The sequence below is a fragment of the Saccopteryx leptura genome, chromosome 2, assembly GCF_036850995.1.
Source record: "Saccopteryx leptura isolate mSacLep1 chromosome 2, mSacLep1_pri_phased_curated, whole genome shotgun sequence".
NCBI lineage: Eukaryota > Metazoa > Chordata > Mammalia > Chiroptera > Emballonuridae > Saccopteryx > Saccopteryx leptura.
In genome coordinates this window covers 381,576,947-381,600,654 of record NC_089504.1, presented here as the reverse complement: position 1 = coordinate 381,600,654, position 23,708 = coordinate 381,576,947, and the positions used below count along the sequence as shown (strand labels likewise).

The 23,708-nt window shown below is 46.4% G+C and overlaps 1 protein-coding gene across 4 annotated transcripts in view; it reads right to left on the bottom strand.

Moving 5' to 3' along the window:
• DGCR2 (DiGeorge syndrome critical region gene 2) overlaps nt 1-23,708 on the bottom strand; it is a 76,902-nt gene that overhangs the window by 12,858 nt on the left and 40,336 nt on the right. For 2 of the 4 annotated variants that reach the window (XM_066365391.1, XM_066365392.1), the window contains 5 exons: nt 18,646-18,771; nt 15,662-15,872; nt 13,914-13,990; nt 10,978-11,154; nt 6,989-7,192 (listed from right to left, as the gene is read on the bottom strand). In XM_066365391.1, the coding sequence (XP_066221488.1) occupies nt 6,989-7,192; nt 10,978-11,154; nt 13,914-13,990; nt 15,662-15,872; nt 18,646-18,771 (795 nt within the window). The remainder of the gene's footprint in view (nt 1-6,988; nt 7,193-10,977; nt 11,155-13,913; nt 13,991-15,661; nt 15,873-18,645; nt 18,772-23,708) is intronic. The other 2 variants (XM_066365393.1, XM_066365395.1) reach the window with 1 other exon arrangement.

Below are 23,708 nucleotides of genomic sequence, written 5' to 3'. Positions count from 1 at the left end.
CGAGCCAGCGACCTTGGGTCCAAGCTAGTGAGCTTTTGCTCAAACCAGATGAGCCCGCACTCAAGCTGGCGACCTTGGGGTCTCAAACCTGGGTCCTCGGCATCCCAGTCCGACGCTCTATCCACTGCGCCACCGCCTGGTCAGGCACTGGGGAATTCTTTATATGTCCTTCCATTCTAAATGATAGCTTTGCTGGGTAGAGTAATCTTGGCTGTACATCATTGCTTTTCTTTTCTTTTCCTTTTTGTTTTACAGAGACAGAGAGAGAGTCAGAGAGAGGGATACATAGGGACAGACAGACAGGAACGGAGAGAGACGAGAAGCATCAATCATCAGTTTTTCGTTGCAACATCTTAGTTGTTCATTGATTGCTTTCTCATATGTGCCTTGACCATGGGCCTTCAGTAGACCGAGTAACCTCTTGCTCAAGCCAGCGACCTTGGGTCCAAGCTGGTGAGCTTTGCTCAAACCAGATGAGCCCGTGCTCAAGCTGGCGACCTCAGAGTCTTGAACCTGGGTCCTCCACATTCCAGTCCTACGTTCTATCCACTGCACCACCGCCTGGTTAGGCGGTCATTGCTTTTCATCACTTTGACTCTTTCATACCAATTCCTTCTGGCTTGCAAAGTTTCTGTTGAGAAATCAGCTGAGTCTTATGGGAGCTCTCTTGTAGAAAACGAACTGCTTTTCTCTTGTTGCTTTTAAGATTGTCTCTTCTGTATGACTGGGGTGGCACAGTGGATCAAGTATCAACCTGAAACACTGAGGTCACCGGTTCAAACCATGGGCTTGCCTGGTCAAGGTACATACTAGAAGCAACTACAAAAAGATCTTTCTGCCCCCCTCCCCATTTCTCTCTCTCTAAAATCAATAAGTAAAACCTTACAAAAAAGATTGTCTGTCTTGAACCTTTGGCATTTTAATCATGATGTGTCTTGGTGTGAGCTCTTTAGGTTCATCTTGGGATGGATGTGTCTTTGGGACACTCTGCGTTTCCTGGACTGGGATGTCTATTTCCTTCACCAGTTTAGAAAAGTTCCATCATTATTTTTTCCAGTAGGTTTTTAATTCCTTGCTATCTCTCTCTCCTCCTTCTGGCACCCCCCATGCTGTGAATATCGGTACAATTAAAGTTGCCCCAGAGGCTCCTTAAACAATCATTTTTTTCTTCTTTGCAGTTCTGATTGGGTGTTTCTTGTTTCCTTATCTTCCAAACCACTGATGTGATTCTCTGCTTCATCTATTCTACTGTTGATTCCCTGCAATGTATGCTTCATTTCAGTTATTGTAATCTGCTTTCTAAATGGTTCTTTCCTATGTTTTGTATCACCCACTTTTGTTGAAGTTCCCATAAGTTCTTTTTTTTTTTTTTTTTAAGATTTATTCATTTTTTTTTAGAGAGGGAAGAGAGAGGGGGGGGGGGGGGGAGGAGCCAGAAGTATCAACTCCCATATGTGCCTTGACCAGGCAAGCCCAGGGTTTTGAACTGGCAACCTCAATGTTTCCAGGTTGACACTTTATCCACTGAGCCACTACTGGTCAGTCCCATAAGTTCTTTGAGCATCCTTATAACCAGCATTCTGAATTCTGTATCTGGGAGATAGCCTGTCTCCATTTTGTTTGGTTCTTTTTCTATTTTTTTTTCCCTTTTTTTTTTTTTTTTTTTAATTTTTCCGAAGTGAGAAGCAGGGGGAGGCAGGCAGACAGACTCCTGCATGCACCCGACCAGGATCCACCTGGCATGCCCACCAGGGGGCGATGCTCAGTCCCTCTGGGGCTGCTCCGCTGCAATCAGAGCCATTCTAGCGCCTGAGATGGAGGCCATGGAGCCAACCTCAGTGCCTGGGCCAACTTTGCTCCAGTGGAGCCTTGGCTGTGGGAAGGGAAGAGAGAGAGAGAGAGAAAGTAGAGGGGAAGAGTGGAGAAGCAGATGGGCGCTTCTCCTGTGTGCCCTGGCTGGGAATCAAACCTGGGCCTTCTACACGCTGGGCCAATGCTCTAACACTGAGCCAAATGGCCAGGGCTCTGGAGTTTTGTAATGTTCTTTCATTTGGGACATTTCTTTGTCTTCCCATTTTGGCTGCCTCTCTGTTACTGTGTTATTATGTAGAGCTGCTATATCTCCCAGTCTTTGTAGAGTGGCCTTATATAGTAGGTGTACTGCAGGCCACAGTGGTGCAGTCTCCTGGATCATCCAAATGGGGTTGCTCCAGCTGTGCCCCCCCACCCTCCTTGTGGGCTGTGTGTACCTGTTGTAATTGAACTTTGATTGCTGTTGACACATCAATGGATTGGATTTACCCCCAAGGCTGATAGGCTAAAAAGACTGGCCACAACCACAGTGGAGGAGTTGCTGTGCAGAAGCCTACCCCATGAAGCAGGACTCACTTAAATATATTCATGGATGTGGTTGGGTGGTGCTCTAGCTGGAGCTCCTCAATGGGTGTACTGGTTCTGGGGCTTCCTAGAAGGTGCAGGCCAAGGTTAGCCACTGCCTATGCCCTGCCCAAGGCCACTCAGCAATTGCTACAAAATGATTTGCAGATGGTTGCCACTTATGTTGACCCTAGAAGTACCTGGGAAGGGGCAAGCTGGGAAATGGGTAGGCTGCTGCTAGTGCCAGACTTAAGGATGCTTAGCAAGACAAACAAGGCACACCAAAGCCAGATGCTACTTGCTTGGGGTTTGTGGATCTTTGAGATTTTAGGAAAGTCCATTGCCATGAGCCATGACAGGCTATCTGCATAGAAAAGCCACCAGAAACAGCAAGTTGGGTAGGGCAGGGTCTCAGGAAACTCCCAGGGTAGGATGAACAGTGTTAGCCAGGTTGACGGACACTCAGATATGTCACTGGCCTGGTGGCTCTGTGGGGGAAGGGCACAATAAAGAAACAATGACCTTTGTCAGAACTTTTGCCTGGGAGAAAGCTGCCCCTCCAGCCCCCGCACCGAAGTTGGACAATTCAATTTCTCCCCATTTGTCCATGGAGCTCAGAGCAAGAGAGTCCGAGTAAGTCTGTGAGCCCTTTAGGAGGAATTGCCTGGTACTCTCACCATCTCACTCAGCTATAATCCCTGCTGGTTTTCATAGCCAGAAGTTATGGGGACTTCTCTTCCCAACACTGAAACCCTGGGTTGGGGAGCCTGGTGTGGGGCTAGGGTCCCTAGCTTATCATGGTACCTCCAAAGCTGGGATATCTCGATTTTTAACACACCACACATGGGCGTGGGACCAGTCTGTTGAGTATCTCCACCCCTCCTACCAGTCTCGACATGAATTGTTTATATCGTTAGTTTTAAGGCTTCTGTTTAGCTAGATTTCAGGCAGCTCTCATTAATGGCTGTTTTATAGTTTAGTTACAATTTTGATGTGGTTGTGGGAGGATGTAAAGACTGCATTTACTTATATTCTGTGCCATATTTTTCTTTAATTTCTTGCTTTCAGAGAGAGAAAGGAAGGAAGAGAGGAGAGGGAGGGAAGGAGGAAGAGGAAAGATGAGGGAACGGAGAGAGGAGAGAGAGGGAGAAAGAAAAAAAGAGAGAAAGAGAGAGAAGCATTCATTTGTTGTTTCACTTAGTTGTGCACTCATTGGCTGCTTCCCACATGTACTCTGACCTAGGATCAAATCCACTACCTTTTTGTTTAAGGATGACGCTCCAACTAACTGAGTTACCTGGTCAGGGCCTCTGAAACCTTGACTAATAGCCCTTAATTGGGTAGTTTCTTATCATTGAGTGTTTACAGTTCTTTATATACTCTGAACACAAGACCCTTTGTCCAACTCATTTTTTGCAAATATTTTCTCTTAGATCACGGTTTATCTTTTCATTCCCTTAAATGTCTTTCAAAGAGCAGAAATTTTCAATTAAAAAACATTTTTTTTCTAGGCCCTGGTCGATTTGCTCAGTGGGGCACTGGCCTGGCGTGCACACCTCCTGGGTTTGATCCCCAGTCAGGGCAACATATGAGAAGCGACTACCTGCTTCTTTTCCCCTCCTTCTCTCTCTTCTCTCTCTCTTCCCTTATCATAGCCAGTGGCACGACTGGTTCTTTCGAGTGTTGATCTCTGGAGCTGAGGATAGTTTGGTTGGTTAGAACATTGTCCCGAAACACAAAGGTTGCGGGTTTGATCCTGGTCAGGGCACATACCGAACCAAATCAATGTTTCTGGCTCTCTCTCTAAAATCAATAAAAAGATTAAAAATATTTTTTTTCCCACTGATTTGGGTGTGGGGAGAGGAAGGAGGGGAAGGGAAAAGGAAAGAGGGAGGGAGAGGGAGAGGGAGACGGAGAGAGAGGGAGGAGGGAGGGAGAAATAGAAATAAAAGAGAGAGAGAGAGAGAGGCATCAACTTGCTGTTCCAGTTACAGCAGTTGTTTCATGTACTTGTGAACTCACTGGTTGCTTCTCGTATGTGCCCTGACTATGAATCAAACCTGCGACCTTGGTACAATGGGACAATGCTATATATCAGCGGTTCTCAACCTGTGGGTTGCGACCCCTAAAGCCATCAGAAAATACATAATGCATATCAGGTATTTACATTCCGAATCATAACTGTAGCAAAATTACAGTTATGAAGTAGCCACCAAAATTATTTTTTGGTTTGGGGTCACTGCAACATGAGGAACTGTATTGTGGGGTCACAGCATTAGAAAGGTTGAGAACCACTGCTCTATATTCTGAGCATTCCACTCAGGGCCTGAAATTTTCAATTTTAATAAAGTCAAATTTATCAGCTTTCCTTTTATGGGTCACACTTTTGATGTCGTATCTAAAAATGCTGCCTGTGTGCTTTTGTCATAGTTGACCATGTAAATGTGACAGTATTTCTAGACTCTTTATTCTATTTCACTGATCTATGTGTCCATTCTTTTGTGAATGGACATTGTTTTGATTATGACTGTATAGTAATTTTAAATCAGGTAACATGAATCCAAGTTTCTTCTTTTTAAAAACTGTTTTGGTTATTCTAATTCCTTTGCCTTCCCCCATACATTTTATTTGTTTTTTTTTTTGTTTGTTTGTTTGTTTGTTTTCATTTTTCTGAAGCTGGAAACAGGGAGAGACAGTCAGACAGACTCCCGCATGCGCCCGACCGGGATCCACCCGGCACGCCCACCAGGGGCGACGCTCTGCCCACCAGGGGGCGATGCTCTGCCCATCCTGGACGTCGCCATGTTGCGACCAGAGCCACTCTAGCGCCTGAGGCAGAGGCCACAGAGCCATCCCCAGCGCCCGGGCCATCTTTGCTCCAATGGAGCCTTGGCTGCGGGAGGGGAAGAGAGAGACAGAGAGGAAAGCGCGGCGGAGGGGTGGAGAAGCAAATGGGCGCTTCTCCTGTGTGCCCTGGCCGGGAATCGAACCCGGGTCCTCCGCACGCTAGGCCGATGCTCTACCGCTGAGCCAACCGGCCAGGGCACCCCCATACATTTTAGCAGGCTAAATATTTTCAAGTACTTGACTCGAAGCAACTGCTGAGCCAAAGCCAGCCCTTTCCACATACATTTTAGAATCAGCTTGTCAATGTCTACAAAAAATGTGCTAGAATTTTGGTTGGGACTGCACTGAATCTACAGATAATTTGGGGAGAATTCACCTCCTAATGATATTGAGTCTTCTAATCCATGACCATGGTATAGTTCTCCTTTTATCTATACCTTTGATTTTGCTCATCAGTGTTTTATCATTTGTAGCATACAGATATGCACATATTTTGTAAGATTAATACCAAAATATTTCATGCTTTTCGGCTATTGTACATGGTACTCTTCTTTTTATATTTTAGCTGTATTATTCTTAAAATGTCAATTTCCAACTTGTTCATAGATAGAACAGAGTGGGAATTTTTATCATGAAACTCAGGGTAGTATTTGCTATATTTTTCACTCCATAAAATGCACCCCCCCCCAAAGTGGAGGGCAAAATGCCCGTGCATCTTATGGAGTGAAAAATATGATATTTTATTAAATTTTTTTTTGATAGATAATTGGCTATTCAGCCACTATCTTTTTTTATATTCTTTTTTATTTTTATTTTATTTATTTATTTATTTATTTATTTATTTATTTACTTACAGGGACAGAGAGAGAGAGTCAGAGAGAGGGATAGATGGGGACAGACAGGCAGGAACAAAGAGATGAGAGGCATCAATCATTAGTTTTTCATTGCGACACTTTAGTTGTTCATTGATTGCTTTCTCACATGTGCCTTGACTGCGGGCCTTCAGCAGACTGAGTAACGCCTTGCTTGAGCCAGTGACCTTGGCTCCAACCTGGTGAGCTTTTTGCTCAAGACAGATGAGCCCGCACTCAAGCTGGCGACCTCGGGGTCTCGAACCTGGGTCTTCCGCATCCCAGTCTGATGCTCTATCCACTGTGCCACCACCTGGTCAGGCTATTAAATATTTTAACACACCATTTGGTTCAGAATATTTTTTTTCTTATTTTCCTCCTTAAAACCCTAAGTGTGTCTTATGGTTAGGTGCATGTTCTGGAGTGAAAAATATGGTACTTTTTTTCTTAAAGATTCTAATAGTAAAAACTGATGAATTGATGACTATAAGCAATGAAAACTCATTTCCCATCAAATCACCATACTCAGAAGATAGGAAATGCTTAAATGGGGATGTAAGTTGGAAGTCTTGCTCTTAGTCTTAAAGGAGAGGAGAAAGACAGGTCTGAAGCCATAACTTACAGTTGATTTGTGAACATACTGCTACACTCAGGTTCAAGTTCATATGTATTACCCAAGATCTGAAATGAGCCCTGGCAAGGTGGAAGTTAGAGAAAGCCAGGCTGTATTAGAGGCACATGCTCATTAGAGTATTTGTCCATCAAAGATGTGAAATAGCTCTGTGAGCAAACGCTGCCATCGCTGCTACAGCCTGTGCTGTGAGCTCTCACAAGTCCCTGCCGAGAAAGTGATAAGCCACAGAGCCTTTGGCCTCGAACGGGGAAGCTGACTTGTGACCCACCATCTGTCTCACCTGGGTCCAGGCACATGAACTTGCAGCACTCCTTCGGGTCCTTGCGGTACTGCTGGCAGCCCTGGGGCCGCTCACAGAGGGCAGCCACACACATCTCTGGTTCCCCTCCATGGCAGGCGCAGCTCAAACACGGGTCATCTCCTTTGGGAGTGAAGTAGAACCCTTCATCCACTACATTGTCCTTGATGTCAACACACGTTTGACCTGCAACAGGCACACAAAAGCACAAACATACGTGTTAGCAGCAGAACCAGCCCTGACAATCCCCATAAACACAACTACAGAGGAGATGGCAAGACCAACCTGAGAGCCCTCCTGTAAAAAGCTGTTCAAGAGTGGTCATGACAGAACTGTTAGGAAAAAGTGCACCTGGCCAAGGCACACCCAGCCACAAGCCTCGACAACCAGGGCAGAGGACAGTGCCAGACTCCAGGGGAAAGCCCATGGAAGGGTCTGATTTTTAATGTGCCTACGCAGTTTACTTTTGAAAGTTCCTCAATTCTAAGGTGAAGCTGCTACACATATTAACCATTTAAAAATTCAAATGTGTCTTGAATGAGTCTCCTAAGAAGTTGCTGGTACTACTTAGGAAGACAGTCCACTCAGTCCACTACTAAGACACACACAACAAACTGTGCAGAGCTGACCTGGAACTAGAGGAAGAGGAATAACCATGGCCAGAGTCAGGAGAAAGCTGAGAACTCAGAGCCTTAAGCTGGCAAACACGACATATGCTTGCAAAAGGGACTAGGGATCAAGTGGAGGCGGTCTCCAAAGGGATGCATGCTCAGTGAAAGATGAGACAAGAAAAAACCTTGACTCTGGTCTCTAAATAAGGTAGGAATGTCTACAAAAACTTTTTAAAAATTTCAAAACCATTGGTTTATGCCTCACTTAAGGTTGGAGTCAAATCTATATATAACTCATATTATATATAGAGCAATGATGAAACTCACATAGAATTGTTCTCTGTAAAACAGAGAATAAAAGAGCAAGGAGAAATGAGAGAGCACTGAAGCAAAATGGGACACATCAAGTGCACCAACATACACAGAATGGAAGGACCTACAGGAGAAGGGAGGGTAAGGAGCAAAAAAAAAAAATCTGAAGAGACAATAGCTGAAGACTTCTCAAATTCATTGAAAATCTAAAACCTAGATATCTGGGAAGTATAACAAAATGCAATAGTATCATTGCAAAGACCTAACACCTCAGACACACCACAGCAAAAATGCTGAATGTCAAAAGCAAGGGAAAAATCTTAAAAATACTAAGCAAAAGATAACTAGTTTCTTATAAGGAAACCCTAATAAGTTTAATAGCTGACTTTTTAGCAGAAAAAATAGAGGCTAGAGAAAGTAAAACAACATTTTCAAATCAAAGAAAAAACTGTCAATGAAGACTCCTATATCCAGCAAGGCTATCTTTCAAAAAATGAAGATAAAATGCTTTCCTAGATAAACAAAAACAAGAGAACTTGTTGTACAAGAAACACCAAAGGAAGTTCTTAAGTCTAAAAGGAAGTGACACTCAGAGAGAATTTTGAGTCCATACACAGAAACAAAAAGCAACAGTGGGCCCTGGCCGGTTGGCTCAGTGGTAGAGTGTCGGCCTGGCATGCGGGGGTCCCGGGATCGATTCCTGGCCAGGGCACACAGGAGAAGCGCCCATCTGCTTCTCCACCCTTCCCCCTCTCCTTCCTCTCTGTCTCTCTTCCCCTCTCGCAGCCGAGGCTCCAATGGAGCAAAGATAGCCCAGGCGCTGGGAATGGCTCCATGGCCTCTGCCTCAGGCGCTAGAGTGGCTCTGGTCGCAACAGAGTGACGCCCCGGATGGGCAGAGCATCACCCCTGGTGGGCGTACCAGGTCGGGCGCATGCGGGAGTCTGTCTGACTGCCTCCCCGTTTACAGCTTCGGAAAAGGAAAAAAAAAAAAAGCAACAGTAAAGGTAATTATGCATTATAAAATACATAAGTATAAATGAATATTTTTTCTCCAATACTCTTAACTTAAAAATCAATTGTATCAAATAATATGCAAGTAATAGTATTTGTATAATGTTATTTACCAGTAATAGCACCAAGAAGGTATATGGAAACAAAGGTGTACTGGGCTGAGAAAATGACTGCAGATGACAAGTAATTACAACAATGTATGATTGGATTTGTAACATTAAGAGATCTAATGTGTCTGTCTGACCAGGCGGTGGCACAGTGGATAGAGAGTCGGACTGGGATGCAGAGAACCCAGGTTCAAGACCCCAAGGTCGCCAGCTTGAGCGCGGGCTCATCTGGTTTGAGCAAGGCTCACCAGCTTGGACCCAAGGTTGCTGGCTTGAGCAAGGGGTTACTGGGTCTGCTGAATGCCCGCGGTCAAGGCACATATGAGAAAGCAATCAATGAACAACTAAGGTGCCGCAACGAAAAACTAATGATTGATGCTTCTCATCTCTCTCCATTCCTGTCTGTCTGTCGTTATCTATCGCTCTCTCTGTAAAAAAAAAAAAAAAAAGTGTAAAAATTGTCCTGGCCAGTGGCTCAAGGATAACGCATTGGCTCAGCATATGGAGGTCCTGGGTTTGATTGCCTGTCAGGGCACACAGGAGAAGCAAACCTCAGAACCACCCACCCCACCCCCGTCTCCTCTCCCTCTTCCCTTCCCACAGCCAGTGGCTTCATTGGTTCGAGTGTGGCCTTGGACACTGAGGAAAGCTCCTCCACTGGAGTACAACAGCCTCAGGCTCTAAAAGTAGCTCACACATTAGCCCCAGAAGGGGTTGCTGGTTGGGGTGCATGCAGAAGCTTGCCTCACTAACTCCCTGCCTCTCACCTAAAAAAAAAAAAAAAAAAAAAAGTGTGAAAAAGTATATTAAAAGAAAGCTAGCACAAAAATATGACGTAATAATCATAAAAAGTTACTGTGTACTGAGAGCTTTCTATATGCCAAGGAGTATTCTTTGCACTGTATATACTAATTTCTCCCAACAACATGATGAGGTGGGTGTTCTGTTACCCTTTTTCCCTAATGTGGAGCCCAAGGGACAGAGCTCAAGAAACTTATTCAAGGCCTGACCTGTGGTGGCACAGTGGATGAAGCATTGACCTAGAATGCTGAGGTTGCCAGTTCAAAATCCCGGGCTTGCCCGGTCAAAGCACCTACGAGAAGCAACTACTATGAGTTGATGCTTCCTGCTTCTCCTCTTCCTGATTTCTCTCTTTCCTCTCTCTAAAATCAATAAATAAAATACATTTTTTAAGTGGGAGAGAGGGAGAGACAGAGACAGACAGAAAGGGAGAGAGATGAGAAGTATCAACTGGTTGCAGCACTTTAGTTGTTCATTGATTGCTTTCTCATATGTGCCTTGACTGGGGGGCTCCAGCTGTGCCAGTGACCCCTTGCTCAAGTCAGTGACCTTGGGCTCAAGCCAGTGACCATCAGGTCGTGACTATGACCCTACACTCAAGCTGGGAAGGGAGCCCTCCCTTAGGTCTGCACAACCACACTGTAAGCCCCCAAAGCTGGAAGAGACCTTGATGTAGAACGTGGGTGAGAGCTGGCAGAGAGACAGGGCAAGACCCAACTGAAGAGGGGGAGCGGTCCAGACAGGACTCAGAAGCAGAATGAGGGGTCTTAGAAAGACTACAGAAAGGAGGGGGAGGTGACCAAAGGAGTCAGAGGCTCCTTGATACCATGATATTGGCAAGTCCCATCACCATTTTCATTTAATCCCCTAACACCACCCAGGTGGAGAGGGTAGGAATTATTACCTCTATCCGGGGAAAGAGAAATGAGGGACAGAAATAGCAATTGCTGCCCAGGTCACAGAACTAAGTAGCAGGCCAGCCAGGCACAGGATGCCTGCTGCTCACTATAAAATGGCTAAGTCCACTCAAGGTCGACATCAAGGTTTCAGAAATTAGAAAGCCACATGCTCACAAGAAGCGACATTTCTTACAGCTCACTAAAGGAGTCATGTTCAAGGTGGCTTACTTCTTTTACAAAGAAATGAGGACTTCTCATAGCAGTTCTCAGCATGCCAGCTGTGCAGGTCGTGGTGGCGGAGGGTGGGGAAGTGGAAGCACTGGAGCTGGGCACAGAACACGTTGTCACTTTCAGACATGGCCGAGGCGAAGATGGGGTCTGGGGGTAGGAAAACCTCTGAGGAACCTGTTTGGGGAGACAAAAGGGAGGGCTGGCCATTACACCATGTCAACATCCCAACAGGAATAGTGCCCCCATAAGTACACTATCAAAGAGCTCATGCACCACCAAGCAGAGCTGGACTGTAGTTTCGGCATTCATTCACAACCTCCCTTAGCTCCAGTAAGTGCAGGTATGGGCACCAGATGACAGGGGTCATGCTTCTGTGGAGCCAGGGAGGGAAGTACACAAACAAACCATACTGAGAGCCTGAGGAGGATCATGCTTAGCCGGGGATATTTAAAGGTAGAGCAACAACATGCAGAGTGAAGCAATGGGTTATAACATGGTAGTGATAATGTATGAGTTTGTGCAACCTGTATAATTATGTTACCTAGCATCACCCTAATAAAAATAAATAAATAGATAAACAAATTAAATTAAAAGTGAGGGAGAAAATGCATGAGTTCATATGGGTAAAACAAACAGATATAAGGGAGGAGAGGGGAAAGTTCTCCCTTACAACAGAGTGTTGACTGTTAGAGAACTCAAGAAGAAGCCCATTGTACCTGCCATGAAAGGATAATTTAGGCAGAATCGTGGCTCCCACATCCAACAGGAGCACCAGCTGACCAGGTGAACTCCTGGAAAGCACTGGCTCCCTGGGACTCACTCCCAGCTCCAGGGAGCCTCTGTGTCAGCCACTCAGCTACTGCCTTCCAAGCCGGAAATCAGGCAATCAGAAACCACAATACCACTACAGCCCAAGGTGGGGGTGCAGGGGTGTTGGAGGAGGGGCCGTGAACCTAAGCTTCTTTTCTAAGTCCCAAGAATCTCACACAGCCTCCTGATCATTCTCCCTTGAGATTTAACAAATACTGGCAAGCTCTAATCCTGTAAATGGGCAGGAGTACATTGGGCAACAACAACTAGCCTTGTGGAGTTGACATCTGAGTGGGGTGTGTAAATGGTAGAGACAGATGTCCAACTACAGAGTGAGGAATACCTATCAGAAAGTCATGGCTGCTAAAACAAAAAGCTGAAGCACGAAGGGGAAGGCACGCTTTGGAGCAGAGAATGGAGGAAGGGGGTACTCCAACATTCCTGACAATGCTTGGGTTGGGGTCTCACGCTATCTACTGGCTCACTGCTTTGCTAGGACTCTAGGGACCCTGCATCTAATCATAGTCATGGCTAAGACTTATGACAGCGATGCAGCAAGATACACCAGCAGCAAGGGAAGGGACAGTTCAGGCAGAGTCTGGAAAAATCCAGGCCAGGCTTCCCCAGCACTTGCCCTCCAAGCAAGGTACCACACAGCCTGACCAGGCGGTGGCACAGGGGATAAAGTGTCAGACTGGGACGTGAAGGACCCAGGTTCAAAACCCCGAGGTCACCAGCTTGAGCGCGGGTTCTTCTGGTTTGAGCAAGGGCTCACCAGCTTGAGCCCAAGGTCGCTGGCTTGAGCAAGGGGTCACTCAGTCTTCTGTAGCCCATGGTCAAGGCACATGAGAAAGCAATCAATGAACAACTAAGGTGCTGCAGTGAAAAACTGATGCTTCTCATCTCTCTCTCTTTTGGTCTGTCTGTCCGTATTTGTCCCTCTCTCCTGTCTCTGTCACAAAAATAAATAAATAAATAAATAAAAATAAAAGAAGGTGCCAGAGAGCAGGCCACTGCCAGCAGCACTGCAACACATTTCTGCTCAGAAAGCATGCATGGGTGCCAACCGCCTGCCTACAATTTGCCGGGGTACCAACCCCCTGCCCACCACAATTTGCTAAGGGAAACAGATGTTCACCATAAATCCCCATCTGTGTAGTCCAGGCAGCGTGGCATAGCAGCCTCCAACTACTCCCCAAGCTGGTCCCAAATGCTAGCCAGGGCCAGCCTGGCTACACTGCACGGGAATGAGCCCTGGGCCGGGAAGCAGTGGCCCAAGGAGGGCTTCGGTGGGAGCAAAGGTGACCCGTGGGAAGAGCAGGTGAGAAGAGCAGCATCCCTGTGGCTGAAGAGGAGGGCCAGGGGAGTGGTGGAAGGGGACGGCAGAGGGAAAGGCACTACAGGCCTCAGTGAGGATAATGCCTTTGTGGAAGGAGAGTCAAGAATGGGGGGGGGGGCAATGCGGGCAGAGAAGTAGAGGACCCTCAGACATTTGCAGAGAAGGGGGTAGGTGGATGATGGAGCAAAGAGATCAGGCTGGCAGTGGTGGCTGAAGTAATTTAGATGAGTGACGGCAGATCTGGCAGCTGCGATCGGGCAACAAGTAAGATTTTGGACGTGTCTGAAAGGGTGTGTGATATGAAGAGTCAGGGGGACCCCTATGTCTCCGGCTCTAGCACATTCCTATATTTTATTGTCTGATAGCTTTCCTTCAAGTTTTGGATTTCTGAACTTCTCTGTCCTAAAGAACTTGTCCTTCCCTTGCTGGCTCATGCCAGCTCACACTTTGTAGGCTAATATTTATGCCCTAATTAAAGTCCTTAACTGTAAAAGGAGAATGGTTGGTCTAGAAATCTGACCAAGTGAGAAACAGCCATAGGTTCCAGAAAAGGCCCCGACCTGGAAAGGGGCCTGACCCTGGGGTGTATGCCCATCATCATAGTCCTCCCCGTGATGTGGGTTCATTCCTCTCCATGTCCCCTGTTGTCAAGTACCTATACAGGCCAGGCACCATTGATGAGGAGGAGGGGGAGGAGAGGAGACCCTAGCAATATACCCCTAGTCACAATCACATATCCCAATTTCGAATTCAACAACTCTTTTGAAAAATCAGAAAGGCTTACCTTTGAATGCTACTTCCCAATGACCCTCTACGGAGTGGTTCCGGCCAGTGACGACATACTGATAGCCAACCCACAACCTGTGAGAGGACAGAAACACAGGGGACCTCAGCACTGTAGCAGAGAAGCAGCCACTGATTGTGCATGAATGTAGTGTAATTTAACAGTTACACTGATCATTACAGTATAAAACTTCTAAAGTACTAATGATTTTTTAAGTTTTTCATACTTAATTTTAATGAAATATATTAAAGTTCTGAACAATAAGTTCATAGGTCAGAAAGTTTTATTTTGAGGGACTCCTGTCAAGACTCTTATTATTAGTTGACCCAAAAAAGCTTTCAGATTCTGACCCTAGCTGCTTAGCTCAGTGGGTCCCAAAATGCCAAGGTTGCGGGTTCAATTTCTGGTGAGGGCACATACGAGAAGCGACCAATGAAAGCATAACTAAGTGGAACAACAAATGAAAGCAGTGCTCTCTCTCTTCACCCGCTTCCTCTCTAAGAAAAGAAAAAAGCTTTCACTTTTTTTTAAGCGAGAGAGACACAGACGGACAAGAAGGAAGATGAGAAGCATCAACTCGTAGTTGTGGCATTTTAGTTGTTCATTGATCGTTTCTCATATGTGCCTTGATGGGGGGGGCTCCAGCTGAGACAGTGACACGTTGCTCAAGCCACACCTTTGTCTCAAGCCTATGACTGCCACAGACACCTGCTGAGTGTGGATCCCTCACTCCAGCCTTCCAGCCCAGGCCAAGAGGTACCTTCAGCAGGTCCACTACTACTGAGGAATCCCTGGCTAGTACCACTCTGCCCCTTCAGCCTATGGACATACCCACTTTGAGAAGACAGCCCTCTGGGCAGGGCCCTCTTGCTTTTCCATGAACTTATAACCACCCTGTGAGTTAGGAGTTATTTTCCTCAGTTCATAGCTGCAGAAGATAAATCAGCGTGGTCTCCCGATTTGCCAATGTCATGGGGTACGATGTAGAGCCCAAACCCAGCTCTTATCTTAAAATGAAGGCTCTCTGCCCACCTGACATGATTATCTTGTTCCTATGGTGGCATGGTAGCCTGTGCCATCACTGAAAGGGAGTACTGTCCATCTGGCAACACCTGCAATTCACACTCCTGCTCCCAGCAGTGCGGATGGGGCAACATGAGGCCACAGACCACAGGCCTCAGCACATGCCTGCCCTACAACTCGGGGGCTGGCAGATGATGGCAGTTGGCTAGTTTCCATAGTCTCTTCAATGCTACAAAGCCTGGGGGTCAAGACCAGTTTCTGGAGCCAGAGTGCCTTGGTTGGAACCCAGGCACACCCCAGCTAGTGTGTGCCAAAGGTCATGGGTTTGCCCACCTGGGCCTCAGTCTTCTCACCTACAGGCCGCCTGTGGTTTCTGGAAGGACTGAATGAGTGAGCCCATGGAAAGTGCTGAGCAGAAGGCCTGGCAGAGTCCACTTTCTCAGAAGGAACTACCACCCACCTGTGCACCCCTTGTGCTGGCCTTTAACCCCTCCTAACACAGGCCAGGTGCCTTTGCAGGTCAGCATCTGTAGCTGAACTTATTAAGAAGACCAACAAAAGGAACTGCTTCAAGGCAACACAAGATGGCAGCCTGTCTCTGCCTTTCCAAGTGGTGCTTTTCCCCAAAATGCCAGCTGTTATGTCTTAAAACTGTTAATAGTGGCCAAGAGGCCATGTGCTTGGTGGGCACTGGCCCAACCCCCGATTCCCCACCCAGGACTCACTTGTGTTGGTCCTGCCAAGCAAAACTCCGCTCTGGCTGCTCCCATTCCTGGGCCAGGACGAAGCGCAGCTCCTGGTCAGTGGAGAAGGTGGCGAGGGAGCCGTTGACACGCTGGCAGGTCTGCGCAGCATCCCAGTAGTTCTCCCCGCTTAGGTAGACCCTGTAGCAGCTGGCTGTGCCTTCATAGTGGTGCCACCCTGTCGGGCACTTCCCTAGGAAACATGAAGAACAGAGGGGAGTTGTCCCCCCAAATTAGGATCCTTGCTCCAAAACAAAACTACCGTATTTTCCCATGTATAAGATGCAACCCTTTTCAAAAAAATTTGGGGTCTAAAAACTGGGTGCATCTTATACAGTGGTTGTAGTTTATTTTATTTGCATTTCCCACTTTTTTTGCGCAGATGAGGATACTTGTATGAATTTTATGATGAATAAAACTTGAGTTCAATAACTTTATGGAATACATTTTCCCTCCCAATTTTTGGGCTCTAAAATGAAGGTGCATCTTATACATGGGGAAATACAGTATATATGCTGCTCAGAAATCACTTGAGAAATGGGGAAACTGAGGCTCAAGAGGAAAAGTTCTGCCTCTGAGACTATGCACGTACTTTGTGAAATACTCATGTTTCTCTAAGATGTGGATGCAACCCAAGGTTCAAGTATATTCAGTTGTTCCTCCTATTTCTATAGTCTTTAATTTACTTGACAGTAAAGACGGGCTGCTGAATTCTTTCAAGAAAGTGGATTTTATTCTCTGGTTAAGTCTGGTTTGACAAGACAGCAGAACTGCCCACATCAGCTCACTGCAAGTCCTGATGGGAGTGAGCAAAGAGGCTCCCTGCCCACACTGCCCTTGCTGGCTCATTGGACACCCTGTCAGCAAATGCACTGCTTCCTGAACCTAGTCCTCGGCCTTCTTTTTCTGTTCACTTGGGTGCTGGCCAGTGCTTTCCTAAAACAGAAGTTCAGGAGATCAGAGCTGGAAAAACCATTGAGACTGTGGACCAACTCTTGCCTCCCACAGATGAAAACATGAGGCCTCGCTGGTTCCACAGCAGGCAAAAGTGTAGTAGCCAGTTGAGGTCAGAGTCTCCACTATTTGAGCTGAGCTAGGTATTTCCATGAAAGGTGGACGCACCCCAAGGGCTGGCAAAGCTCCATACCATATGGCTGGCTTTGGGTCAGGGTAACAACCTGTTCTACAGGATCTATAACCTTCAAATGCTGGGGAACCTACCTCCTAGCTGCAGAGTACACTGATGAAGAATAACACTTTTTAACAAAGCCAGTTAACAAAATGCAATTTTTTCCATGCATTAACATCCTGTGGAACTAGTAAAACTTAAAGACTGATGCTTGTGATTTTATTATTTAGAGCACATGTGTGTGTGACTTATGAACAATGGGATTGAGATTACCTGAAAGAAAAGTTATCTCTGGCCCCAGAGCCAACAAGGTATGCCCAGCACTGCTGCAACATAAACAGCAGGACAGAGCCACCTGTCCACTGGGAGGGACTGCTTGCATACGACTGAGCTCACAGGAAGGCCTGCACTGTAGACAGGAGCCAGCCCTCAGGGACTACCACACAGGGAACAGGGAGGTGTGAGGAGTGTGTGGCATAGGTGTGAAGATCGAGGCATCACCAGGCTGTCTTTCACTGCATGTTTTCTAAGCTCCCTACCATGACGATGTGTTTAACCTGCCACAGGCCCCCTATTCCATCCTGTCCCCAGGCTAGAAAAGGGGACACTGAGGTGTGCAGAGGCCAAGCATCTTGGCTGGTGAGCGTCAGCTCAGGCTTCAACCCTGGCTCCTCACCCACATTCTTGGGATAAATACAGGAAGCCCTCTGAGGAAAGAAGCCAGTGAGTGGGAGCAACAGACAGAGGGAATATCTCTTTTCACCTGTTGAACTTGTTGAATTATTCCCAGTATTACCTACGTTACCTATTCAAAAGAAAGTAGGTAAGTGATGGAAAGAAAGCGCATGGAACCGAGAGTCACAATTCTATGGGCTGCCATGTTGGCTACGTGACTTCTTGGAGGCTCAGTTTCCTCACTCGCCATGTGCTGAGGAGTAATATGACCACCCAACACCTAGGCCCAGTATCACATGTCATGCCAGCTCCTCCTGTCTTAGAGAATCACTGCTCACCATACCTACTATGCATGGCATCACACCTAAGCAGGTCTGTCTGGCTGTGGCTTTTCTGCCTTCCAACCCTCCTTAATCTTGTTATGCTCCTCTAAAATCTTAATGTCATTACAGTTACTTAAGAAATGTTTAGCCTGACCAGGTGGTGGCGCAGTGGATAGAGCGTCAGACTGGGATGCAGACGACCCAGGTTTGAGACCCTGAGGTCACCAGCTTGAGCGCAGGCTTATCTGGTTTGAGCAAAAGCTCACCAGCTTGGACCCAAGGTCGCTGGCTCGAGCAAGGGGTTACTCGGTCTGCTGAAGGCCCGCAGTCAAGGCACATATGAGAAAGCAATCAATGAACAACTAAGGTGTCGCAACGCACAACGAAAAACTAATGATTGATGCTTCTCATCTCTCCGTTCCTGTCTGTCCCTTGTCTATCCCTCTCTCTGACTCCGTCTCCGAAAAAAGGGAAAAAACAAAGAAATGTTTACATTTTTAGAACCTTCCCAAGTCATCAGCTATACCTAGTTTCTTGGAGCCTGTTCCCATCTAGGGAAGGGCTTCTGCAGCCCAGCTCTGAAAGGCAGCCATCTTGTGAAAATAAGCAGCCTGGTTCCAGAGCCTGGGTTGGCAGGAAGGCTTCACCATTCTCGGCTTGGATGGCCTTGGGTAGGTCACCATGCAGCCTCTTATTATAGGAAGATGATTCCAGACCACCCTGAAAGGCTGTTTTAAAAGATGCATCGCACTCCTCTCGTAGCCAGTGGCACCAGCAGAACCAGGGAACATGTGGGGTTGTGAGGCTTAGGGCACAAACAGGGCAGGTCTGCAACTTACTGCTGAAGCGGACAGGCTGCGCCACATTCACTACGTGGAAATGCGGAGGGTCACCACCTCGGGCCCGCCCCTGACTCGGATCCACGGCCTCCTTCCCATGGTAAGAACGTGAGTCCCCAGTCACTTCTGAAAGCAAAGAGAGAAGTGGGCTGTCAGCACCGCTCTCCCCACAGTGCAAACTGCTTGAACCTGGGAGCACCAGAGGTGGGTGCAGTACATATTCAATGTATTCAGGTTTTCTCAAGAACACCATAAAATGTTACTGATTTTATCAAATGGGTCTTATTAAAATTATCCCTTAGTGTACAACTAAATGGAACAGCTAAGTGGAATGAGTTGATGTTTCTCTCTCTCCCCACCTTCCTCAAATCAATGGAAAAAGTTTTAAAAAGGATCTCTCAGAAGTCTTCATTTCTTTACAACTGTCATGAAATGAGGTCTCTCATTCATTGCATTTTCTAACAGGCTACTACTAGCACAGCACAGGGTCAGTCATTCTTGCCAAAAACTCTCAGCCTCATGGGGGGTTTCTTCCAGAGACTAGGCCGCCAGGGAGCCTCCCGTTAGCATAAAGGGAAAACCGCTGTGTGACCCTCTTGGCACTGGGCCTGAGTTGCCATTTGTCCACCTCCCTGCTGGTCCCTCTCACAGTCTCAGGGGTAGGGTCTCGGTACAGTCCTACCTAGCCCCCTGGTGCCTGAGGCCTTGGTGTGCAGCAGACCTCGATGCATGGTTGGAAGTGTGAATAGGAAGTTGAAGATGAGGAAGAGTTCTAGTTTTATGTATCATGGTCTAACAGTAACTTGTAGGTCAGTCCTTCCAGTCTCTTTTTGGGATTCTCCAACCCCATGTAAGAGAACCACTCTCCTCCCTTTCAGAGAAGGAAGGGGATTTACCCATGGCACAGTGTAGGAAAGAGTGAGAGACAATGTCCCTCCTAAGCCACCCTCCTCCCACTCTGCCTGCAGGGGGCACCTTGGTACACAGTGAAGGATACCTGGTGTAAAGTCAGGACAGACAGTAACAAACTTGGTCTGCATGGCTATATTACAGACAAAACCAGACACCCGAGCCACTGGTGTGCATGGCTAGCCTGAGGCAAAGGACACAGTGGGCTTGGGTTTGGCTTGGCAACTGGCATGGTATGGCATGGCATGGCATAGGGGGGTGGTGGAAGAGTATAGCAGATCAAGGGCAAGAAGTTGCAGGGTGGGGTGGTGTCCCACAAACCCACCTTCCCTGACTCTGGCTGGCAGTTAGCCCCACTGACTAAAGCTTCTCCAACATCTTGTTCTGCTATGATCACAGACTCTGATTGATACTGTTTTTATTTCATAAATTACCCATCTTTCTCATTATAACATGAGAAATATTCAATGTGAAATCTTTGAAAAATATTAAAATTTGGAAAGATGAAACACACTAACTATAACTTTGTTAAGGTCCATCCTTCAGTCTCTTTTTTTCTATATAATCCCTAAAAATATTAGGATCACATCAAACACTTTATTTTAGGATTTGCTTTGTAAGCTTAAGACTATAAACAGCTTTCCATATTTCTAAATAAACTTAAGAAGATCACTTTTAATAGCTGCATAGTATTCTGTGAATGGGTTTCTTTAATCACTACAATCTCCTATAGTACAAAGTTTAGGTTGTTAGCCCTGGCCAGATAACTCAGTTGATTAGAACACCTTCTGGAAGAGCAGAGATTACTGGTTTGACTCTAGTCAGGGAACATAGAGGAATAGACTGAGGTTCCTGTCTTTCTCTCTCCCCCCCTTCCTCTCTCTGTAAAATCAATAAAATAAAGTTTTTTAAAAAGTCAAAGTTCAGGTTGTTTGCATTCGTCTGTTACTCTACAAAGGGTTGCACAGAACGACCTGTACAGAAACCTTTTTGTGCCTCATTTACTTCTGAGCTCCTGGACAGTTATGAGCCCTACTAGATTCAACTTTTCCCCCCACTAAGTATTCAGGAGAGTATTTCCAGCTCTTTCTCAGGCATATGATGGAGATCAGGTGCCAGTTGACTGTGAATCATTCTAAAATACAATAAATGCTACCAATGTCTGAGATAAGCTCAACATAAAGCAAAAATCTCAAAGAAGTATCTTGGTCCTGGCTGAGTGGCTCAGTGGGTAGAACATCATCCCTGTGCACTGAGGTTGAGGGTTTGATCTCTTGTCCAGGCACATGTGAGAAACAACCAATGAGTACACAACTAAATGGAACTACTAAGTGGAACAAGATGATGCTTTTCCCCTTACCCCCCCCCCCCACCAAAATCAAGGGGAAGTTTTAAAAATTAAATTAAAAAAATTTTAAAAAGAAGAAATATCTCCAAGGCCTTCAGAGCAACCTCACAACCAACACAACTGCCTCATGTGCTGCTGTCCCTGTGGAAGGTGCCAGAGGCTATAGCCGCTTTCTTCCAACACCCAGCCTTAGGGGTCAGCGATTCCATCTCTTGGACTGGAATGCCCCATGCATATGTCCTAAGCACCACAGCTTCTAGGAAGAGACTGGTAGCTCTGATACAGGGACAGTGCTCAAGGCCCCTCTCTTCCCTTCCCCAGGAGGGCAGAGGATCAGGAAGAACCAGAATGGCCTTCGGAGGAGGGTGAACTTAAGCTTCAGCGATGAGGGAGGGGAACACAAGGACTTCCAGCGGAGGGCACTGCTTGGGCAAGGGCAGGCAGGTCTGGGACAGGCTTGAGGACAAGCTTGGGTGTGGCAGAAGCTATGCCTAAATTTCGCATCTCCTTTCTATCTGCTCAAACAAGCAAGACCTGAAATACCACTTTGTGTCTTGGCTTCTTCCCAAGCCCAAGAACAGCATCTGGTCTATAACAGGCCACAATGCTCACAGAAAGACAGATGGAACTAGGACAGCGATTTCCAACCTTTTCTATTTCATGGCATACATAAACTAATTATCTAAATTCTATGGCACACCAAAAAATTATTTTTTGCTGATCTGACAAAAAAAATAGGTATAATTTTGATTCATTCACATTGTGTTGCATTGGCAGTTGTCACTTTTTCTATTTGACAATCTAAGGGAAAAGGGGTCAAAGTCTCTGACTAAATAGTCAGATATTCCATGTTTTAAAATTTCTTGCAGCACACCGGTTGAAAATTGCTGATCTAGGACAGAGTGGGAAGAGAAAGAAGGGTGTTGTGCTGGTTACAGGGTACTGACCATGAGGTGGCCTACATGCTGACTTCACAGGAAAGCAGCCACCTGCAGCCTGAGGTGAAGTGGAACAGGTGAAATATTAGGGAAAGAAAGCACAGTGGTGATGAAAGAAGCTACTTTGTGCTGAGCAGGCTCCTCTGAGGTTCAGGTGGCCATTTTGAGCCCTTCTCTTTTCCATCATTTCTCTTCCTATCTGCATGCTCACATCCATCTCCTCATCACTCGTTTATTTAGTGCCTATTACATGCTGCCAAGGAAACACACCAACAAGACATGAGCCTTTGCCAGCAAGAAGTGGAAGGGCTTGGACAAGAAGATGATGATGACAGACAAGGGGTTCCTGAGTGACCTGGAGGAGCAGGAGATGGAGCGGCTGGGAGGAGACAGAGTATAGGACTAGCATACTTATAGACCTCTTAGGATTGTCTTTGACAATAAAGAACTTGCTTCTGAGACCTAGACAGTGTTTCCCCATTAGGGCCAGCTGGAGGGTGTGCTGCTCTCGCAGCTGAGCCAATTCAGATGCAGCTATGCAGACACCCCAAAACAACTTTCCCTCTCCCTCCATGCCCTCTCCATCTTAGTGCCAGGCCCTGTTCTAGGCATGGGGAATACTGCAGTGAGCAGTGAACAAAACAGCAGATGACCCTGTGACCCTTAGTGATAAGACACACCCTCCTCAGTGCTCTGCTTCCACTAGCAACTGGCTGTGACTGGGACTGAGATGGGGCTGAGTCCAAGTCCATTACCCAACTCCAAGTCCATCCCTGAATTCCTGGAAAGAGTGCTTCCTGCACCACAGGCTGCCATTTGTGCTCTTCTCTCCTCAGAAGTCCTCACCAGGACTTCAAGCAGCTCTGGCCATCAAAGACTGAATGGGAGCTCACAGACAGAGGTGTGAAGCAAGAAGCCAACATGGTTGACTTGCTACTAAACAAACAAACCAAATGAGAAAAAAGGCAACTGTTTTACAAACAGTAAAGCAGGCTCAGAAGTGTTATGAGACTTGTTTCAGAACCGAAGTAGAACAGGATGTGAGCCACCACACCTCAACGCCTGGACCCCTGGGCAGCCACCTCCTTTCCTGGCATTCAGCTCCACTGGGGCACCGGACTTTCTGCTTTCTTAACACATGCCTCAAAGTGGCTGGGCGGCCACTCGATAGCCTAAAGTCCAATAGGGAAACTGAGTCAGAGCAGGTAGTGGCATGTTTACTCCTCAATAGCATTTGGCCAGAAATGAGGATTATTTGCCAATAAAAGACAAAATGTGAGTGATTCTAATTTGTTTCTAGAACTTGTCTAAATACAATAGTAGGGTCCAGAAGAGGTTATAACTTCTCTGAATGAAGGAGAGGGTAAGATGAACTGGAGACTCTTCAGCACTCCAAGCTGTCAGAATACACATCACTTTCCTATTTTATACCAAAACAGGTTTAGCATCATGGTAAAAAATCAGATGTTACTCAGTAAGTCAAGTTTAATACCTGATTACCAATACAGGATTTCTAGCATGAGAGCCTAAAAATATGAAATTCCTAATAGTGTTTCCATTATGTCATACATGTTCTTTAAATTTTCTTCTTCCTCCCAGGTGGGGCCAGGGTGGCCTCACTGATGAGAATCTCACTGCGGGCTAAGCTTTTGTTAGCCCAGTGACCACCATCTTTGTTTCTATTCTATCAGGGTCTTGAGACCTAAGCTTCTGAAACACCAATAGGAGCACTTCTGTCGTCCCATTTTACGCCCATGTGGACATGAATAACACAATACAGAGAATAACTGCAAAGAGACAGCCCTGTTAGCTCCAAAAATCGCCTCTGTCCTGTTGCTTCTGAGTCCTCAAATGTCTCCAGCACAAGG